Source organism: Denticeps clupeoides, chromosome 9, assembly GCF_900700375.1.
Source record: "Denticeps clupeoides chromosome 9, fDenClu1.1, whole genome shotgun sequence".
NCBI classification, from domain to species: Eukaryota; Metazoa; Chordata; class Actinopteri; order Clupeiformes; family Denticipitidae; genus Denticeps; species Denticeps clupeoides.
In genome coordinates this window covers 7,879,094-7,896,073 of record NC_041715.1, presented here as the reverse complement: position 1 = coordinate 7,896,073, position 16,980 = coordinate 7,879,094, and the positions used below count along the sequence as shown (strand labels likewise).

Genomic DNA, 16,980 nt, shown 5'->3' with positions numbered 1-16,980 from the left:
CTACCATTTCTAAAAGGACTTAGTTAGAGAGAGTTAAAATAAATCAATAAGCAACTTAAAAATTGATTTCCTCAATACAGATATGATGTAATGGCGAGCTGTTCGGGTGAAAAAAAGTTCATGTGACCACCAGCTCTTCATGTCAGCTGGTCAAATTTCACTACACCGTGACAAATGAGTGGTGAAATCAGATGATGTGAACTGGAAAATATTTAATACCAAGGCTGTGTGTTTGTCATTTCATCTTTCAACTAAATTGCAATGATGAGAAAACCTGTCATCAGTACATTTAATGTTTGCCTTTACTTTAGAAGGAAGTTTAATTTATGGCATGCAAACACACCATAAATAAAAAAGAACAAATGAAGATTACTTTTGAAGGTTTTGGCACAAGGATTCATATACAGTGGAGGAAATAATTATTTGACCCCTCGCTGTCCAATGACGAAGAAATGAAAAGTCTCAGAACAGTATCATTTTAATGGTAGGTTTATTTTAACAGTGACAGATAGCACATCAAAAGAAAAATTGAAAAAATAACTTTAAATAAAAGACAGAAACTGATTTGCATTTCATTGAGTGAAATAAGTATTTGAACCCCTACCAACCATTAAGAGTTCTGGCTCCCACAGAGTGGTTAGACACGCCTACTCAATTAGTCCCCCTCATTAATGACTCCTGTCTTAACTAGTCACCTGTATAAAAGACACCTGTCCACAGAATCAATCAATCAGGCAGACTCCAAACTCTCCAACATGGGAAAGACCAAAGAGCTGTCCAAGGATGTCAGAGACAAAATTGTAGACCTGCACAAGGCTGGAATGGGATACAAAACCATTAGCAAGAAGCTGGGAGAGAAGGTGACAACTGTTGCTGCAATTGTTCAAAAATGGAAGGAGCACAAAATGACCATCAATAGACTTCGGTCTGGGGCTCCACGCAAGATCTCACCTCGTGGGGTCTCAATGATTCTGATAAAAGGTGAGAAACCATCCTAGAACTACACGGGAGGAGTTAGTTAATGACCTCAAAGTAGCTGGGACCACAGTCACCAAGAAAACCATTGGAAACACATTACACCACAATGGATTAAAATCCTGCAGTGCTCGCAGGGTCCCCCTGCTCCAGAAGGCACATGTGCAGGCCCGTCTGAAGTTTGCCAATGAACACCTGAATGATTCAGAGAGTGACTGGGAGAAGGTGCTGTGGTCAGATGAGACCAAAATTGAGCTCTTTGGCATTAACTCAACTCACCATGTTTGGAGGAAGAAAAATTCTGCCTATGACCCCCAAAACACCGTCCCCACTGTCAAGCATGGAGGTGGAAACATTTTGCTTTGGGGGTGTTTTTCTGCTAAGGGCACATGACAACTTCACCGCATCAACGGGAAAATGGACGGAGCCATGTATCGTAAAATCCTGAGCGACAACCTCCTTCCCTCTGCCAGGAAATTGAAAATGGGTCGTGGATGGATGTTCCAGCATGACAATGACCCAAAACATACAGCAAAGGCAACAAAGGAGTGGCTCAAGAAGAAGGACATTAAGGTCATGGAGTGGCCTAGTCAGTCTCCTGACCTTAATCCAATAGAAAACCTATGGAGGGAGCTGAAGCTCAAAGTTGCACAGAGACAGCCTCGAAACCTTAGTGATTTAGAGATGATCTGCAAAGAGGAGTGGACCAAAATTCACCCTAAAATGTGTGCAAACTTGGTCATCAAGTACAAGAAAAGTATTAAGTCTTTTTTTGTTAGAGGGTTCAAATACTTATTTCACTCACTGTTAAAATAAACCTACCATTAAAATGATACTGTTCTGAGACTTTTCATTTTATGTAATTAGACAAACTTACAAAATCAGCTAGGGGTCGTCTGATAAATGCTGTATATGTACAGTGGAGGAAATAAATAATTATTTCCTCCACTGTACATATACAGCATTTATCAGATGGCCTTATCCAGAGCGACTTACAATCAGTAGTTACAGGGACAGTCCCCCTGGAGCAACTTAGGGTTAAGTGTCTTGCTCAGGGACACAATGGTAGTAAGTGGGATTTGAACCTGGGTCTTCTGGTTCATAGGCGAGTGTGTTACCCACTAGGCTACTACCACCCTGACACTCACCTGACCTCACCTGACACTGTATTCCCAGACCTCTTTTGTCTATGAGATCACACACCGCACAAGAGTTTATGTTTGGTGAGCTGCCACTTTTATTTCCAACAAAATTATAAAGCTTAAAAATGTTGGCACAATGAATTTGTCTGGCACTTTACCAAAAATCTCTCATGTTGCCTATCCTGAAGTCCCTCTACTGCGGAGCATTCAGACTGACGGAACACAATGGAGCTGCATGCGTTCATGTTCATTTGAGCCAATATCCTGCTGCTAACATTCCGAGCCTTCCTGCATGCTGCCGTTTTAGTTCCATCATTTGTCCTCTTTATTCCAGTTCGTTCACAGCCTCCGGCTGAACTCAGCGTATATTTGGTGGAATGAACTCCCATCGAGCTTGTCACATCCTTCAGCTCCTTAATGACTTGGTGCTTCATGAGCAGCTAGGTTTTTTATTCATAATTGTTTTATTCTTAGGTTTCAGAGTGTTATTTATTCAAAAATAAATAAAAAATAAAATATTTTTCGATATTTAAGCTGCCATTAACTAGAAAACAAAAACATATATTTTTTGTATTCTCAATTTTAAGCAACATTTAATACAATTCCCATTATTTAAATTATTACATTCATACATTTGGGTATATCAGACAACACATTTCTTAGCTTGAAATGTGCTCTCTCAGAAAATGTACGTCCCTTAAACGTATGCTGCCTGAGCCCATAGGAAGTACTGCAGTATTTCGTCTGAAACGACTGCAACGTGCTGCAAAACCTACAATCAGATAATAATAATGTGTTTATTTGTCTCTATTCAGTTGCCTTTGTTCTAGTAGTAACCATGATGCTTAACCGCCTTATTTGCCTGGTGTGGTCAGGTGTGAAGCTGCTACGCTTAACAAACATGGTAGAAGAAGAAAATGGTTTCCTGCATCCCTGTGTGTGTGTGTGTGTGTGTGTATGTGTGAGTGTGTGTGAGTGACTCACAGCTGAGTGCATCTTGTTCCACTGATCTTGTCCTTAACTGACAAACCAGACATGTAAAGCACACAGCATAACTTGAAACGCTGTGATAGCAAAATTATGAAATGGCCATATCCAAAATCTATAATAATTCCATTTATTAACATGGAGAAATCTAAAGCAATGTACTTCAGGGCCGCTCCAAGGCTGTGTCGGTGTGAGCCAAAGGCTTGTGCACTAGGTGGACTGGCACACCATAGGTGTGAGTGTGTGTGTGTCTTGAGTACAACTAAGTGGCCAAGGAAAGTGAGCACCCGTTGTGTTTTATTAACAGCAACATTGAAGCCCAACTTCATGTGGTAGGTGCATTAATCAAGATAAATAATTAAGATTTGAAGGGTTGGGGTGAGATGATATATCAGCATGTTATGATTGTCTGGCAATGTCCTTCATTACATACCATGTTGTGGCCTCAAACCCAGAGGCAGACGCATCGTGGTGCAGAGAGACATTGGCACCCACAGAATCCCTCTCAGCCAATCAAAATGCAGCACTTCATCACCACGTGAAGTAAATAGTAGCAGTTTCTCAATTTATGGCACAGAATACGTGGACATGAGACCGGCCAATCAGCACTGAGCCCACACTCATTAGTAAAACATTGTTTGAAATGAATCTTAAAGATCAAACTGCAAGTTATTCATTTGAGAGGGATGAATTCTACACATGAATTCCAGACCACAGTGACCACTAAACCCCATGCCGTGTTAGACAATTTGGCCTATATTCACTTCCTGACATCCGTTTCGAACATGGCTACTGCATATATAAGGAAAATATTATATTTCAATTTGGTGTTTTTAACCCATCAAAACGTTTTCTGTTTATCCAACTCACACTGTAACTTCCACAATCATCCCTAAATCTATTCCACAGAAGCTCCGATTGGATGGAAAAAGACCACTCCCACACAAACGCTAAGCTGATGCCATTAAATGGTCTAAATGACAAAATTCAGCCCGGAATTAGGAAGCCCCACTGACTCTAGTTTTTGCTCTGGGGCCAAGTCTGAAATGAAGTGCAAATATTGAGGAAGTTGTGCAACATACTTTGTGTCAGGCCTTGAGCAATTGGCAGTGTTTTTTTTTTTTATCATTATTTATTTGCAGCAGGCATTTACATTTTGAGCAGGACACTGTTGACCATCAGAACGTGGTGTAGTTTTGTATGTGCTTTTTTACAGGATAACAAAACATTTGCAAGACTTTTTGCCGTAATCCTACCACAGTTTACATATTCAGTACCATTATTTAGAATTTTAGAATGCCTTTTACCCATCATATGGTCTACTCATCAAATCCATGCATCTGTTTCCATTTCCAGTGTATGCAAATTGAATATAACCATGCAGAAAATTATACTCATCAAGGGTGAAGAATACAAGAATTTAAAGCGTAGAAACTTAGTGTGCAACATCAGATCACTTGTGACGCCCAGCACCGGTCCAGCTTCAGCACGTCAGACACTCATTTATTCCAGATCACTCTCACCCGCATACTAATAGGAGCTCATGACAGACCACACCTACCCCAACACGCCACATCTGCTTACTTCCCATCGACAGGTGCATTTATACCGCACACTTCCCACTAGCAAGTGTGTGGTCTCACAGTGTAGTTCATAGTGACACTGCTTATCCCCATGCAGATGTCACAAGAGAGCTTAATTATCGGGCCTTTTCCAGAGTCGTTCTTAATTTGTGTAATAAAACCACGGCGCCTCCTGACTTGTGGTGTTACATCAAGAGTAAGATTATTATCTGAGGGTGTGGTTGACACTTTTTATATATAGATGGATACCGCCCACCCACCCCCATTAGGCCATTAGTAAAGGAATATAAGCAAAATGTCTCTTCAGTCGATATCATCTGAAGATACATACATCTGCTGCAATTTGGGGCAGGGAGGATCACTTCATCTTTTTATTTACACCATTTTTTTGTTTTTTTTTTCGAATTGCAAGGACTGCCTTGCTTTGCATGAAGAGGCGACTTCCTGAGACCAGTTGTGAAATGAGATTGCATCGGCTCGATAGCAAGACTTGCGGTTATTTGTACAAATTTCCACGTAGGGTTGTGAAAGAAATAACTGTCAGAAGCGCTCGCTTCCCAGTTTTTAGTACTTTCGTTTTTTTTGTGTGTGTTTCATTTTTCAGAGTTCGTCATCTTATTCATCAATATTAAAATGTTCCACGAACCTTTCTGAAATAATTAATCTGTCATGTGATTAATTCGTTTTGGGCATTAATGGTTATAATGTTATATGACGCCTCTCATTGTCTGCGTTAGGCTGTGTGAACACAAGAGAGACAACTCCCTCTGCTGGTACAGGTGGGTTCTGCAAAAGTGAAGTCAGGACTGGGTCCTTCTCTTTCAACCATGTTACATTGAGGCTAAAATCAAGCACAAAACAGAGGAGGGTGGTTTGTCAGACAGATAAATATGTGGTGCTGGAATAAATCCGTACAGAGACGAAAGGCCAAACAGAGTCGACCGTTATAGAAAAAACACACAGTAAACACCAGTAGTTTTCCTGATAATTAATCTAGTTTATTAGAGGAGGTAATATACCACTGTTTTATTGCACGAAATAATTATTTGATCACCTATCAACCAGCAAGAATTATGGCTCTCGCAGTGTTATGATGACATACAGGTATGTATTAGATATTAGATATAAGTATATATATATATATATTAGAGAGATAGAGAACCCTGGTGGAGAATGTCTAGTAGTACAGTCAGCCTTCATGTTGAAAACATACTCAAATTGAGTAGATTGAGTCCCTGTATGACTCACACTCTCTGTAAAAACCCTCCTCATCATATTCATCTTGTTCATGAGCCACCTCATGAGTCACTGGAAATAGTTTTTGTTTTTTAACATGGTATCCACCTCCTTTCAGCAGGTGGCAGTAAGTAACCAATGACAAGCAGAACAGAGTAGAAGTCCAATTTCAGACAAAGAGAGAGAGAACATAGAGAGACAAGAAGGTGTAAGTACTTTCTGGGCCACATTAAAACCTCTCTGACCTGGCGAGGAATATTCCAGATATCAGTTAACCAGCTCCAAGATGTTGTGGTAGTAGCCAAGTGGATACCTAAGTCGCCTATGAACCAGACAACCACAAAGTCACAGGTTAAAGCCCCACTTACTACCATTGTGTCCCTGAGCAAGACATTTAACCCTGAGTCTCCAGGGGGATTGTCCCCATGTCATTTATTGTGTATGACACAGTGTATTATTGCGATTTTACCACAGTTTACACTTTGTTCATAGCTGTCGCAACTTGGATGGAGTTCCAATGCAACTTCTTTTCATTAATTGCAGATTCATGTTAAAAGTTAAAAAATGTGATAAGGAACACATTGTTAGGAGCAGATTGGGGTATGCTTGGCTAAATATCAATATATTTCACGTTAACTGGGAAAAAATGGAAAAATGACTGGACGAACACACCCTGCTCGCTGACGCTTTGAGCAAAAAGGTTTTAAAACTTGGATCTCGTGTTCGGTAGACACCCTCGACTCATTCAAACTTTCGTTTTGGACCAGCCAAAATGAATCCCATTCATTTCGGCTGTGATTATGGTTCTGTGTCCTGCTTGCACACGGTTCAAACAGAACGTGGCATTTTTTGAGCCTGTGCTCGTTTTTCACATTGTTTTAGCCTTTTTTCAGCTTTTGCTCCATTTAACTTGCATCAACATTAGAGACCATCAACATAATCATTACCAACACTGTCCTACAACACAATCAGATACCAGCCTTTTTTTAAGACTGCCTGCCCCTTCTGCCACTTTATTAAGACTTCTTTGTCTTTTGACAACTTTAATAGGAATGCCTGGTGATGCGGACACTTTATGAGAACAAATTGTTGGAGGTGGACTGTCCATGCATTGTATCCTGCTGCCGAAAGCTATCACAGAAAGGCTTAAAGAAGTGGTGCTGAACCAGTCAATCACAGTGTAATTATCAATCGGTCACGAGGTGCGTCCTTCCGTACACTTGCATGCCTGCCCATTTTGTACCTCAAACATTTATGCAAGGAGAGCGTAACTTTACCAGAGATGGGCAATTGGGGGTGGCGTATAAAAACAACGTACAAAAGCTACGACGGTTTCCTGCTGCTAAAAAGCCATAAGCAGCTGAAAGGTCAGTTAGCAGCACAGCAGTCAATTTCTACCAAGCCGAATACCAAAACTAAGGCTGCAATGAAGATGATGTTACACAAGAAGACTTTAAAAATAAAACCGAGGTCATAAGCGCTAAGACATGTAGTTATCATGTAGTGATGTGAAAGAATGCATATATATCATCATATAATTAACATGGGAAACTGAAGTGATTGTCACTGTGAAACACTGCAGCACAGCACACAGTGATACAACAAAATTTGTCCTCTGCTTTTAACCATCACCCTTGGTGAGCAGTGGGCAGCCATGACAGGCGCCCGGGGAGCAGTGTGTGGTGAAGGTACTTTGCTCAGTGGCACCTTGGCGGATCGGGATTCAAACCGTCAACCTTCTGATTACTGGTTCCTTTTCTTACCCACTAGGACACCACTGCCCCATAAGCAGTAGGCCGCGGCACCTCCTAAAACTGCCCAGTGTGACCCGCAACCTACTGTAAGTATTGTAGTATTTAAAAAAATAAATAATTGAGACGTAAGTACCTGTTATGTATGGCTACAAAGATAAGGGGGGCATTGCATTGTTAGGGACTATTTCGCAGGTTGGGTGGGTGGTAGTAGCCTAGTGGGTAACACACTCGCCTATGTACCAGAAGACCCAGGTTCAAATCCCACTTACTACCATTGTGTCCCTGAGCAAGACACTTAACCCTAAGTTGCTCCAGGGGGAACTGTCCCTGTAACTACTGATTGTAAGTCGCTCTGGATAAGGGTGTCTGATAAATACAGTAAATGTAAATGTAGGTTGGAAGTGCACCTGCTGCTGCTGCTGGAGTGGCCCTGGACAACAAACAAAGGCCATCAGGAAATTTACAAGACAAAGAATATTGGAGTCGGAGTGCAGAACGGTGATTGCGCCCCCAGACAGGCCTGTAAATAGCAAATCCGACATGGTCAGAGGAACCTGGAGGGCAGGATACGAGCGGTCTCATCTCTCACCTGCCAGACTGCTCTCCCAGTCGATGTGGGCGTCACTCCTCCATTGGGTCCTGCATCTGTCCCATGGCGTTTCCCCCCTTGGTGCGGTTTGTTTTGACCTGTGTGACCACACTAATCCCACTCAAGGACACCGCACCAAGACCCACAAAAAGAGGTGGTTTCAAATCAAATCACAATCTCTGGTGCGGCCCGCCTGGTGAGAATGCATACTGAACCAAAACAGGACCAAATGCTATCACATCGTTTGAAAACAGTGAATTATGGGTAAATTTAAGTCGTTTTCAGTTTTTTCACAGTTGCGTATTTTTTAATGCACGCTACCTCCTGTGTTGTCTTGTTATGCGCATTGGCTGACTCCAGGGCATCACTGTATTGTTTCAAGATGTAACTGCAGTACATTTTAATAATGTATCTTTTGCCTGCTATTGTAAAATGCATGTAATATAATATAAAAAACGCAGGGCAACAGCCAACCCGTATAAATTTGCTTCCATCATGTCCCCTCAATTTCATGTAAACACAGTCCACATCAGCTGATCTGCTTGCTGTATGTACTTTTGTTGTCCTTGTGGCAATACATATGACCAGCAGAGAGAAAATTCTTGCGTGATTTGAAGCAACGCATTTTGGTTCACTTCCTGAGTGAAAGGCAACCAAGAGGAAAATGATACATTATTCACAACTCATCGACTGATTTGGACCAAAACAAACGAACTAAGATGTGAAAGCTGAGACCCATGGCTTGAGAAAAAACTTTCCTGTGGTGATGAGCTCTTCAAGAAATTCCATATTCCAATGCTCCAGAGACCACATTTTGTCCTTAGAAACATCAGATTGTAAAATCACAGCAACAGTTGTGTGTAGGCTTGGGGTTGTTTTTGACGTTTTTTATCATTTAACTTACTATTAACAGGCAAATGAGTTGTCAGGTAAGCACTATAACTTAAGCCTATAGATTTTACATTGCACCATTGTGGTCACCAATAGCTGTTTTAACACACATTATGAAGCAAAAAATAATCTGACTGCTCAGTACAGGCCAAAAGTTTGGACACACCTTCTCATTCAATGTGTTTTCTTTATTTTCATGACCATTTACTTTGGTAGATTCTCACTGAAGGCATCAAAACTATGAATGAACACATGTGGAGTTATGTACTCCACCGGACACCGGACCTGAACCCAATCCAGATGGTTTTGGGTGAGCTGGACCGCAGAGTGAAGGCAAACGGACCAACAAGTGCTAAACACCTCTGGGAACTCCTTCAAGACTGTTGGGAAACCATTTCAGGAGACGACCTCTTGAAGCTCATCGAGAGAATGCCAAGAGTGTGCAAAAAAAAAAAAAAAAAAGTAAAGTGAAGTGATTGTCACATGTGATACACAGCAGCACAGCATACGATGCACACAGTGAAATTTGTCCTCTGCATTTAACCCATCACCCTGAGTGAGCAGTGGGCAGTCATGACAGGCGCCCGGGGAGCAGTGTGTGGGGACGGTGCTTTGCTCAGTGACACGCGATTCGAACCGGCAACCTTCTGATTACGGGGCCACTTCCTTAACCGCTAGGCCACCACTGCCCCAAGCAGTAATCAGAGCAAAAGGCAGCTATTTTGAATTAACTAGAATATAAAACATGTTAAGTACGTAACTCCACATGTGTTCATTCATAGTTTTGATGCCCTCAGTGAGAATCTACCAACGTAAATGGTCATGAAAATAAACACATTAAATGAGAAGGTGTGTCCAAACTTTTGGCCTGTACTGTATAGGAAAGTGTGCATTTTATTTGTCCAATGGACTTTTTAAATTTGGGAAAACAATATGTAATATGTCTTAGGTTCAAATACCTTTGTGCCGTACATGCTGAAATACTGTTCAAGTTAAACATATTTACACGCTTGGTGTCTGCACCTGCTGCTGCCTTTACCACATCCTTGTCACATTCTCACCGCAGCACATTCCTATTTTTCAGCCTGGTTTTAAGGGACAAAAACAAGCATTTTGTCTATTACACGTGATGCTTCTGTTTTAGATGCTGTACAAACCAGAAAGTGCATCATGTTCATGATGAGCATTTACAATTGGTCAGCTTCTGATACAATTATCCAGTTACCCCTGAAAACCTTTCTTACTGACTGATTGGCTTAAGTCAACGTCTTCAGGGGATAGTCTGTAAAAACCATCTCAGCCATAAACACACTTATTCAAATCCATGGGGGGACTGTGTCTATAATGATCAACTCTGGGGTGAGCTGAATGAAAAAAAATTGGATACTATTATGTTTTTTAGTATTCCTGAACAAAACATATATTGGTGGTACAATTGTGTATTCCTATTTTATCTACCAAACTGCATTATTTCAAAGGGCAGTAAATTCAACAGTTACCAAGATCAGTTTTACAGGAAGTGTGGGTGATCAGCATGGCCAAAGTCTCGAGCTTTGACATAGTGGTAGGCTGACCACTGAGGTTGTTCATGTCAAAGTTGAAGCATTGCAAGCAATGCTACTAACAGGGTGCTGGAATTTCTACATCTTACATGTTGCTGTTAGACATTGATACTAGATGATATGCATACAGTCAGGTCCATAAATATTGGGGCATGAACTCAATTCTAATCTTTCTGGCTCCACACATCATCACAATGGATTTGAAATTAAACAAACTGCTGTCTTTCAGCTTTAATATCAGGGTATTTACAACTGGTGAACAGTGCAGGAATTACAACGATTTGTCTAGGTGTTTCCCACTATTTAAGGGACCAAAAGTAATCAGAATACTTAACATAAATCATAAATCAAACTTTCACTGGGTTACAACCTCGGTGATGCTCTGCCAAGCCTATACTGCAATTGTCTTCAGTTCCTGCTGGTTCTCGGGAAATTTTCATTTCAGTTTTGTCTTCAGCAAGTGAAACGCATGCTCGATCGGATTCAGTGGTGGTTTTTAGAACCAAAAAGATTCGAGTTTTTTTTATATCCCAGTAGTGAAAGTGAAGTGATTGTGAAACACTGCAGCAGAGCGCCTGGTGCACACAACGAAATGTGTCCTCTGCTTTTAACCATCACCCTTGATGAGCAGTGGGCAGCAGTGTGTGGGGACGGTGCTTTGCTCAGTGGCACCTCAGTGGCACCTTGACGGCTCCTTCTGATTACGGGGCCGCTTCCTTAACCACTAACCACTGCCCATTATTTATGGATCTGACTGTAGCTTCTGATTTCTTTACACTATGCAACATCATGTTGCGGATGCTGCTTGAGTCTTTTGTGGCCAGTGTCATCTTCAATGCTGTGGTGTGCTGGGGTGGTAGCATGTAAGTGACAGACAGCAAGAGACTTGACCAACTGATAAGGAAAGCTGGTTCTGTGGTCGGTAAGACTACAAACATTTATAGGAATGTTTACAGGAAAACTTGGCTTGAGTGCCAGGTAAAGTTCGGGTGGATGGATGGAACCACATGTCCTAAACTTCTAAGATCCTCTCAGATCCTTAACTGATGTCCCTCCTCCATTGGCCTGAGGTTACATAAAGAGAAGTCCTATTCTCTGGGGGAACAAAAAAATGTCACGAGAAGGTGGACATGAGCTTTTTTACTCCAGTCTCTAACGTGCTCTTCTCCTGCTTTTAGGTGACTAGCCATGCTGTGTAGCCAAAGCAAAGATGCCAGATGGAATATTAGGTACATAATCTTGGAACAAAGAATTATTTTTGCCCTGGGGAGCACTTTCATGTACTTATATAAATTGAAATACATCAGACGGTCACCTCCACCATGCCCTTTAAGTCAACAAAAATTATGGTTAACCAGCCCTCTGTTTTGTGGCTCATCTTCTCTGAAGCTTCTTGATGTAAAAATAGCAGTTATTGGGGTCAAATGGAAGGCAATTGAACCGACATTAGGCATTAACCAGACAAATAGTTGCTTATAACTAAAAATCAAGTGTATTTAAACAAGCTTGTAATGTTCTGATGTTCCTTCGCTGTCTTCAGTGTCATTGTAGGGGAATTGTGTTGCACCATAGCCAAGCTATGCTTGCAGCAGCCCTCTGCAAAGTTCTAAAAGCTCATGAAGTGCTTGGCATTTTACATTTCATGCCAGCTACAAGGCACACCTAAAAGGCAGAGCCTTCTTTTGTGGTAAAGGTAGCTGCAGTGCTTGTGCCTCCAGTGGAGTAGGCTCCTTGCCACACCGAACAGTGGTTTTATTGAGATTCCTCCTCATTCTTATACTCTTATCTGAAATTGTATCTGCGTTGCCGCTCAGCACCACAAATCTGCTGATGCTTGTGTGGTGGCAAGGCATGAACACAACATTGCAACACCCCTTGACATGAGTTGTGTACCAGTATATCAGGAAACCTTGCCAAATATATATATAAACCTTTGTGAAAGTGTGAAATGAACAAAGCATCATTGTTGACATGATGCGAGAAGGCAGGCCCTCACACATCCCTAAAAAAGCAACAGGTGGTCAGATTCAGCTGCCGTGTGTGTGTGTGTGTGTGTGTGTGTGTGTGTGTGTGTGTATGCAGTCTTTCAGCTTTAATTTCAGGCGAATGGTGCAGGAATTACAACAGTTTATATATGTGCTTCCCACTATTTTTTTCTCTTTTCTTTAAACATTTGCAATACTGTGGTCTGTAGCAGTCGCAAAAAACATTTCACTGCACATCATACCGTGTATGACTGTGTATGTGACAAATAAAAATTGAATTTGAATTTGACTATTTAAGGGTCCAAAGGTAATCGGACAATATATATATATATATATATATATATATATATATATATATATATATATATATATATGTGTGTGTGTGTGTGTGTGTGTGTGTGTGTGTGTGTGTGTGTGTGTGTGCGTGTGTGTGTGTGTGTGTGCGTGTGTGTCTGTGTGTATACATATATACACCCACACGGCAGCTGAATCCAACCACCTGTTGCTGTGTTGAACGAAGCACGTGTGTGGGCATGTGGGTATCCTGTAGTATTTTTGTTGTGTTGAGAAGGGCCGGAAGAAGAGCGAGTTCAGCTCTTATCGGCATGCACTCCCACAGACTCGCATGCACTTCCTGCTCCTTCTTTTCTGCCATCGCAAGACCGTGTGGTAGGCGTACGCTGGGTGTTTCGGCTTCATATTGTTGCATCTTTGACGTTTGAATGTCAAAAACTTCAGAGGTACTGAAATGAAAGTTTTTCTGAGGAAATTGTGATAACAACGTCAAATCGCTGGCTCTGGTGAATTCTTCGTTTGAGTTTCCAGGCTGTTGGTGCTGTCCCCTCTTCTGCAGCCTAGTAATATTAAAAGCCATGGTCAGGTGTCTAGTGCATAACGAAACTGGATAAGATAAAGGTCATTTTAATTAATGCTCATTGTACTTGAGGAACCTTTATGATAGAGTGTTCAGCAAAGTCGTTACCACTGTCGGTTTTGGTCGGTTTTAGCTCTACTTGGCCATTCAATCTTCGCTGTGACGGATGGTGATTTTGGGCTTTTCAGTTAATCTATTAAGTCACAAAAATAAAGAGACACACCGTTTAACTGGCAGCAAAGTGAGACCATGTGGAGCCATGCATTGGACAGATTCAGATGCTGTGACTTTGAGAGTGTGCGTACTCGATTTCAGGTCCAGTTGAACATACCCCTGCAGGATGCAGATCCATTACCAAACACATCATGGGGGTGTGTTAGTTCAAACTGCAAACTGTTCATTTTGGTCTTATGTTCACATGTTGGAAACAGGTTTGGTAGGATTCTTCTCTTTCTCAACTCTGCTCCTCCCATCCATATTTCCAGGGTGGAAAATCATTTAATGTAATGTCTGTCATTTTTCAAACCCTGATCTAGGACTTTCCACATTTCATTTGTTCAGAATTTACCATTTAAAATGCTAATGTAGATAGGACCTAATTTGAAATGAAGGTCCCCTCTTCATTTCGGCAGTCGTGACAAAAGGAATAATCGAATAAAAGAGGTGTGAGGTGCACCATGGTGATTTAAATAAAACTATGTTTGCATTGAAAATTTTAAAGAATAACTATCAGCCTATCAGAAGAGAGTATTCAGTCAGTTCCAGAAATTGTTTTGCTTAAAATTGACACAAACAAAAGAACTTAGGCTTGAAAAATATGTTGCAGCAATGAGCCTCAACCTTTTTCCTGTTGCTGCCAGAGCTGTCAGAGAGACGTCAATCTTCATAGCAATTTGGAGGAGATTTCAGTATTGCGTTGTCTCGCAAAAACATGATGTGTAAATCGGTACTGAGGTCTGTAAACCCTTCACCAAACTTATATGACCTCTTCTTACTGATACCATCAAGAACCTGTAATGAGAGAAGAGTGACTTCCAAATGTACACTAAATGGAAATGAATTCAATCATGTCAAATGGGTAATTACTGGAGAATATGAAGAAATAGAAAAGGCCCTTGAGACAGTATTTTTTTTATTATTTAATTTTGTTACTTTACAACAGAATGAGCCAGTAATGTTTTGCAATTAAAGCAAATATACAGAGATAAATGTACATGCTGCGGATCAAAGGATAAGTTTGACATTTGAATAGGTGTTGTCAGTATGAAACTGGAATTAATTGCCATATTTTTCCATGTGCACAACGTAAAAAGGAATTAAAAGCCATGACTGCATTGCAATGAAAACACAAACTTTGTCAACATTCTACACATATTTACATCAAACCCTGCTTACGCCTCAGTGCTTCATTATAATATGTCGACTTGAAAGGCCGTTCAATGAAAACGGTTAATACAAAAACATCTAATCAGACGTGCCCTCCTCCACCTCAGCACACAGGAATTAATCTGCTGTCTTCGAAAACCTGTTATGATCAGTCGTATGCCGTGATTGGTTAAAAGGAAGTGCAGAGAAGGACAGCTTGACTGTGGTTTACTTCATGTCTTGCTATGGGTGTTTGTGGTCTCAGGTGTTGCTGCTGCTGTTGTCTTGCATGCTCTTGGAGGATGCAGCTGATGTGGACATGTAGGTTTTGAAGAAGCTCATGACCCTCTTCTTGTACGTTTTTATGGCAAAGAAATAGATGACCGGATCCAGGCAGCAGTTGAGGTTCATCAGTGAAACGGTGATCTGCAGGGACATTTTGAAGGATTTGAGGTCGTCACAGGAGGACGCGCTGAGCAGCTTGCGAATCATGAACTGCATGAGGTTGATATGGTACGGGCTGAAGCAAAGCACGAAGGTGAACAGGATGACGAAGATCACGCTCTTGGCCCTGTCGCTGCGACCTGAGCGGCCGATCATTGTCGTCGTCTTGGCGGTGCGGGACAGCTTGAGGTTGATGCGGGTGTAGCAGACCAGGATGAGGGCCAGGGGGACACAGTAGCCCACAACACAGGCGAAAAGGATCATGTAGGGGAATGCCTGAGAGCTATCGAAGTTGAAATACTCCATGCAGGTAAGACGGCCTTGCGATTTCATCAGCAGGTTCTTGAAAAGCAGCGGTGACGTCTCCAAGATCACCACCGCCCAGACCAGGACACAGACGCACCGCACGGTCCTCGTCCTCCTCAGGCCCAGCCAGCTCTGCGGGTGGACCATGGCCACGTAGCGGTCCACACTGATGCAGCTCATGAATGCTATGCCCGCATAGGTGTTGGAGTAGAACAGCACTGCGGTCAACCTACACAGGATGTCCCCAAAGGGCCAGTTGAACTCGAGTATGTAGTAGACGATGCGGCCGGGCAGCGCCAGGGTGAAGAGGGCATCGGAGATGGCCAGGTTGGCCAGGTAGAGGGAGGTGGACTTGAACTTCTGCTTCTGCTGGAAAGTGATGTAAAGGACCAGGCTGTTTCCAGACAGGCTGATGAGAAACACCAGCATGTAGAAGATGGGGAAGGTGATGTGCGCCGCTCTCTTGTACTCGAATACATCGCAGCTGTTTGTCAAGTTCTGCTCCATTCCAGCAGCAGGGGAAGCTGACACTCGCGCTGAGCAAGATAAAACCCCATTAAACCTTTTACATGATTCAATATGGTGATGAACACACAATTTTATAAAAAGTTTATCAGATGCTTTTTTTTTTGTACAGTTGATAAATGATAAATGTACTTGATTAAAATACCTACTGCCAATGACAGTTTCATGTATGTTAGGCCACCGATAGAAAAGACAAAAATGCTAAAAAAAAAAAAAATCTCTGACTTACAGTGGAAATCGTCTGTTGGTATGAGAGGCAGGGTCTGTTCCTTGTGGTGGCAGATGCAGTATGAACATAACGTGGTGCATTCTACCTTCATCTACCTTCCCACACTGCCACAGTCACATCCCCATCACAGGTTGACTCATGCATATGCAAAGTGGAGGACAGCTGATTGGCCAATCGGCCTGGGTAATCAGTGGGATTCGGGTTCGAATCCCACTGACTACCATTGTGTCCCTGAGCAAGACACCTAACCCTGAGTTGCTCCAGGGGGCTGTCCCTGTAAATACTGATTGTAAGTTGCTCTGGATAAGGGCGTCTGATAAATGCTGTAAATGTAAATGTAAATGTAATCATTGTTAATTATTAAAATTCATCGAGGACGTTTCATTTCTTCTCAGCCTTCAGAGAGGTTTCAAACATAAACCCATACAAAATGTTCCATATCAACATTTATAATCTGGCAGTTCTTCATTTAAATTTTCATATTGGTGTGCTCCGCACCTTTTTTCCCCTCCTTTTGTCTCCGACCTAAGCAG

At 41.8% G+C, this 16,980-nt stretch overlaps 1 protein-coding gene across 1 annotated transcript; it reads right to left on the bottom strand.

Annotated features, from left to right (window-relative positions):
- Positions 1 to 14,715: 14,715 nt before the first annotated feature.
- Positions 14,716 to 16,526, bottom strand: LOC114797008 (G-protein coupled receptor 183). Its single transcript, XM_028991586.1, has 2 exons — positions 16,448 to 16,526; positions 14,716 to 16,229 (listed from the first exon to the last, which is right to left on the bottom strand). The coding sequence occupies exon 2, from the start codon at positions 16,198 to 16,200 to the stop codon at positions 15,205 to 15,207; it is 996 nt and encodes a 331-aa protein (XP_028847419.1). The 5' UTR covers positions 16,201 to 16,229; positions 16,448 to 16,526; the 3' UTR covers positions 14,716 to 15,204.
- Positions 16,527 to 16,980: the final 454 nt, after the last annotated feature.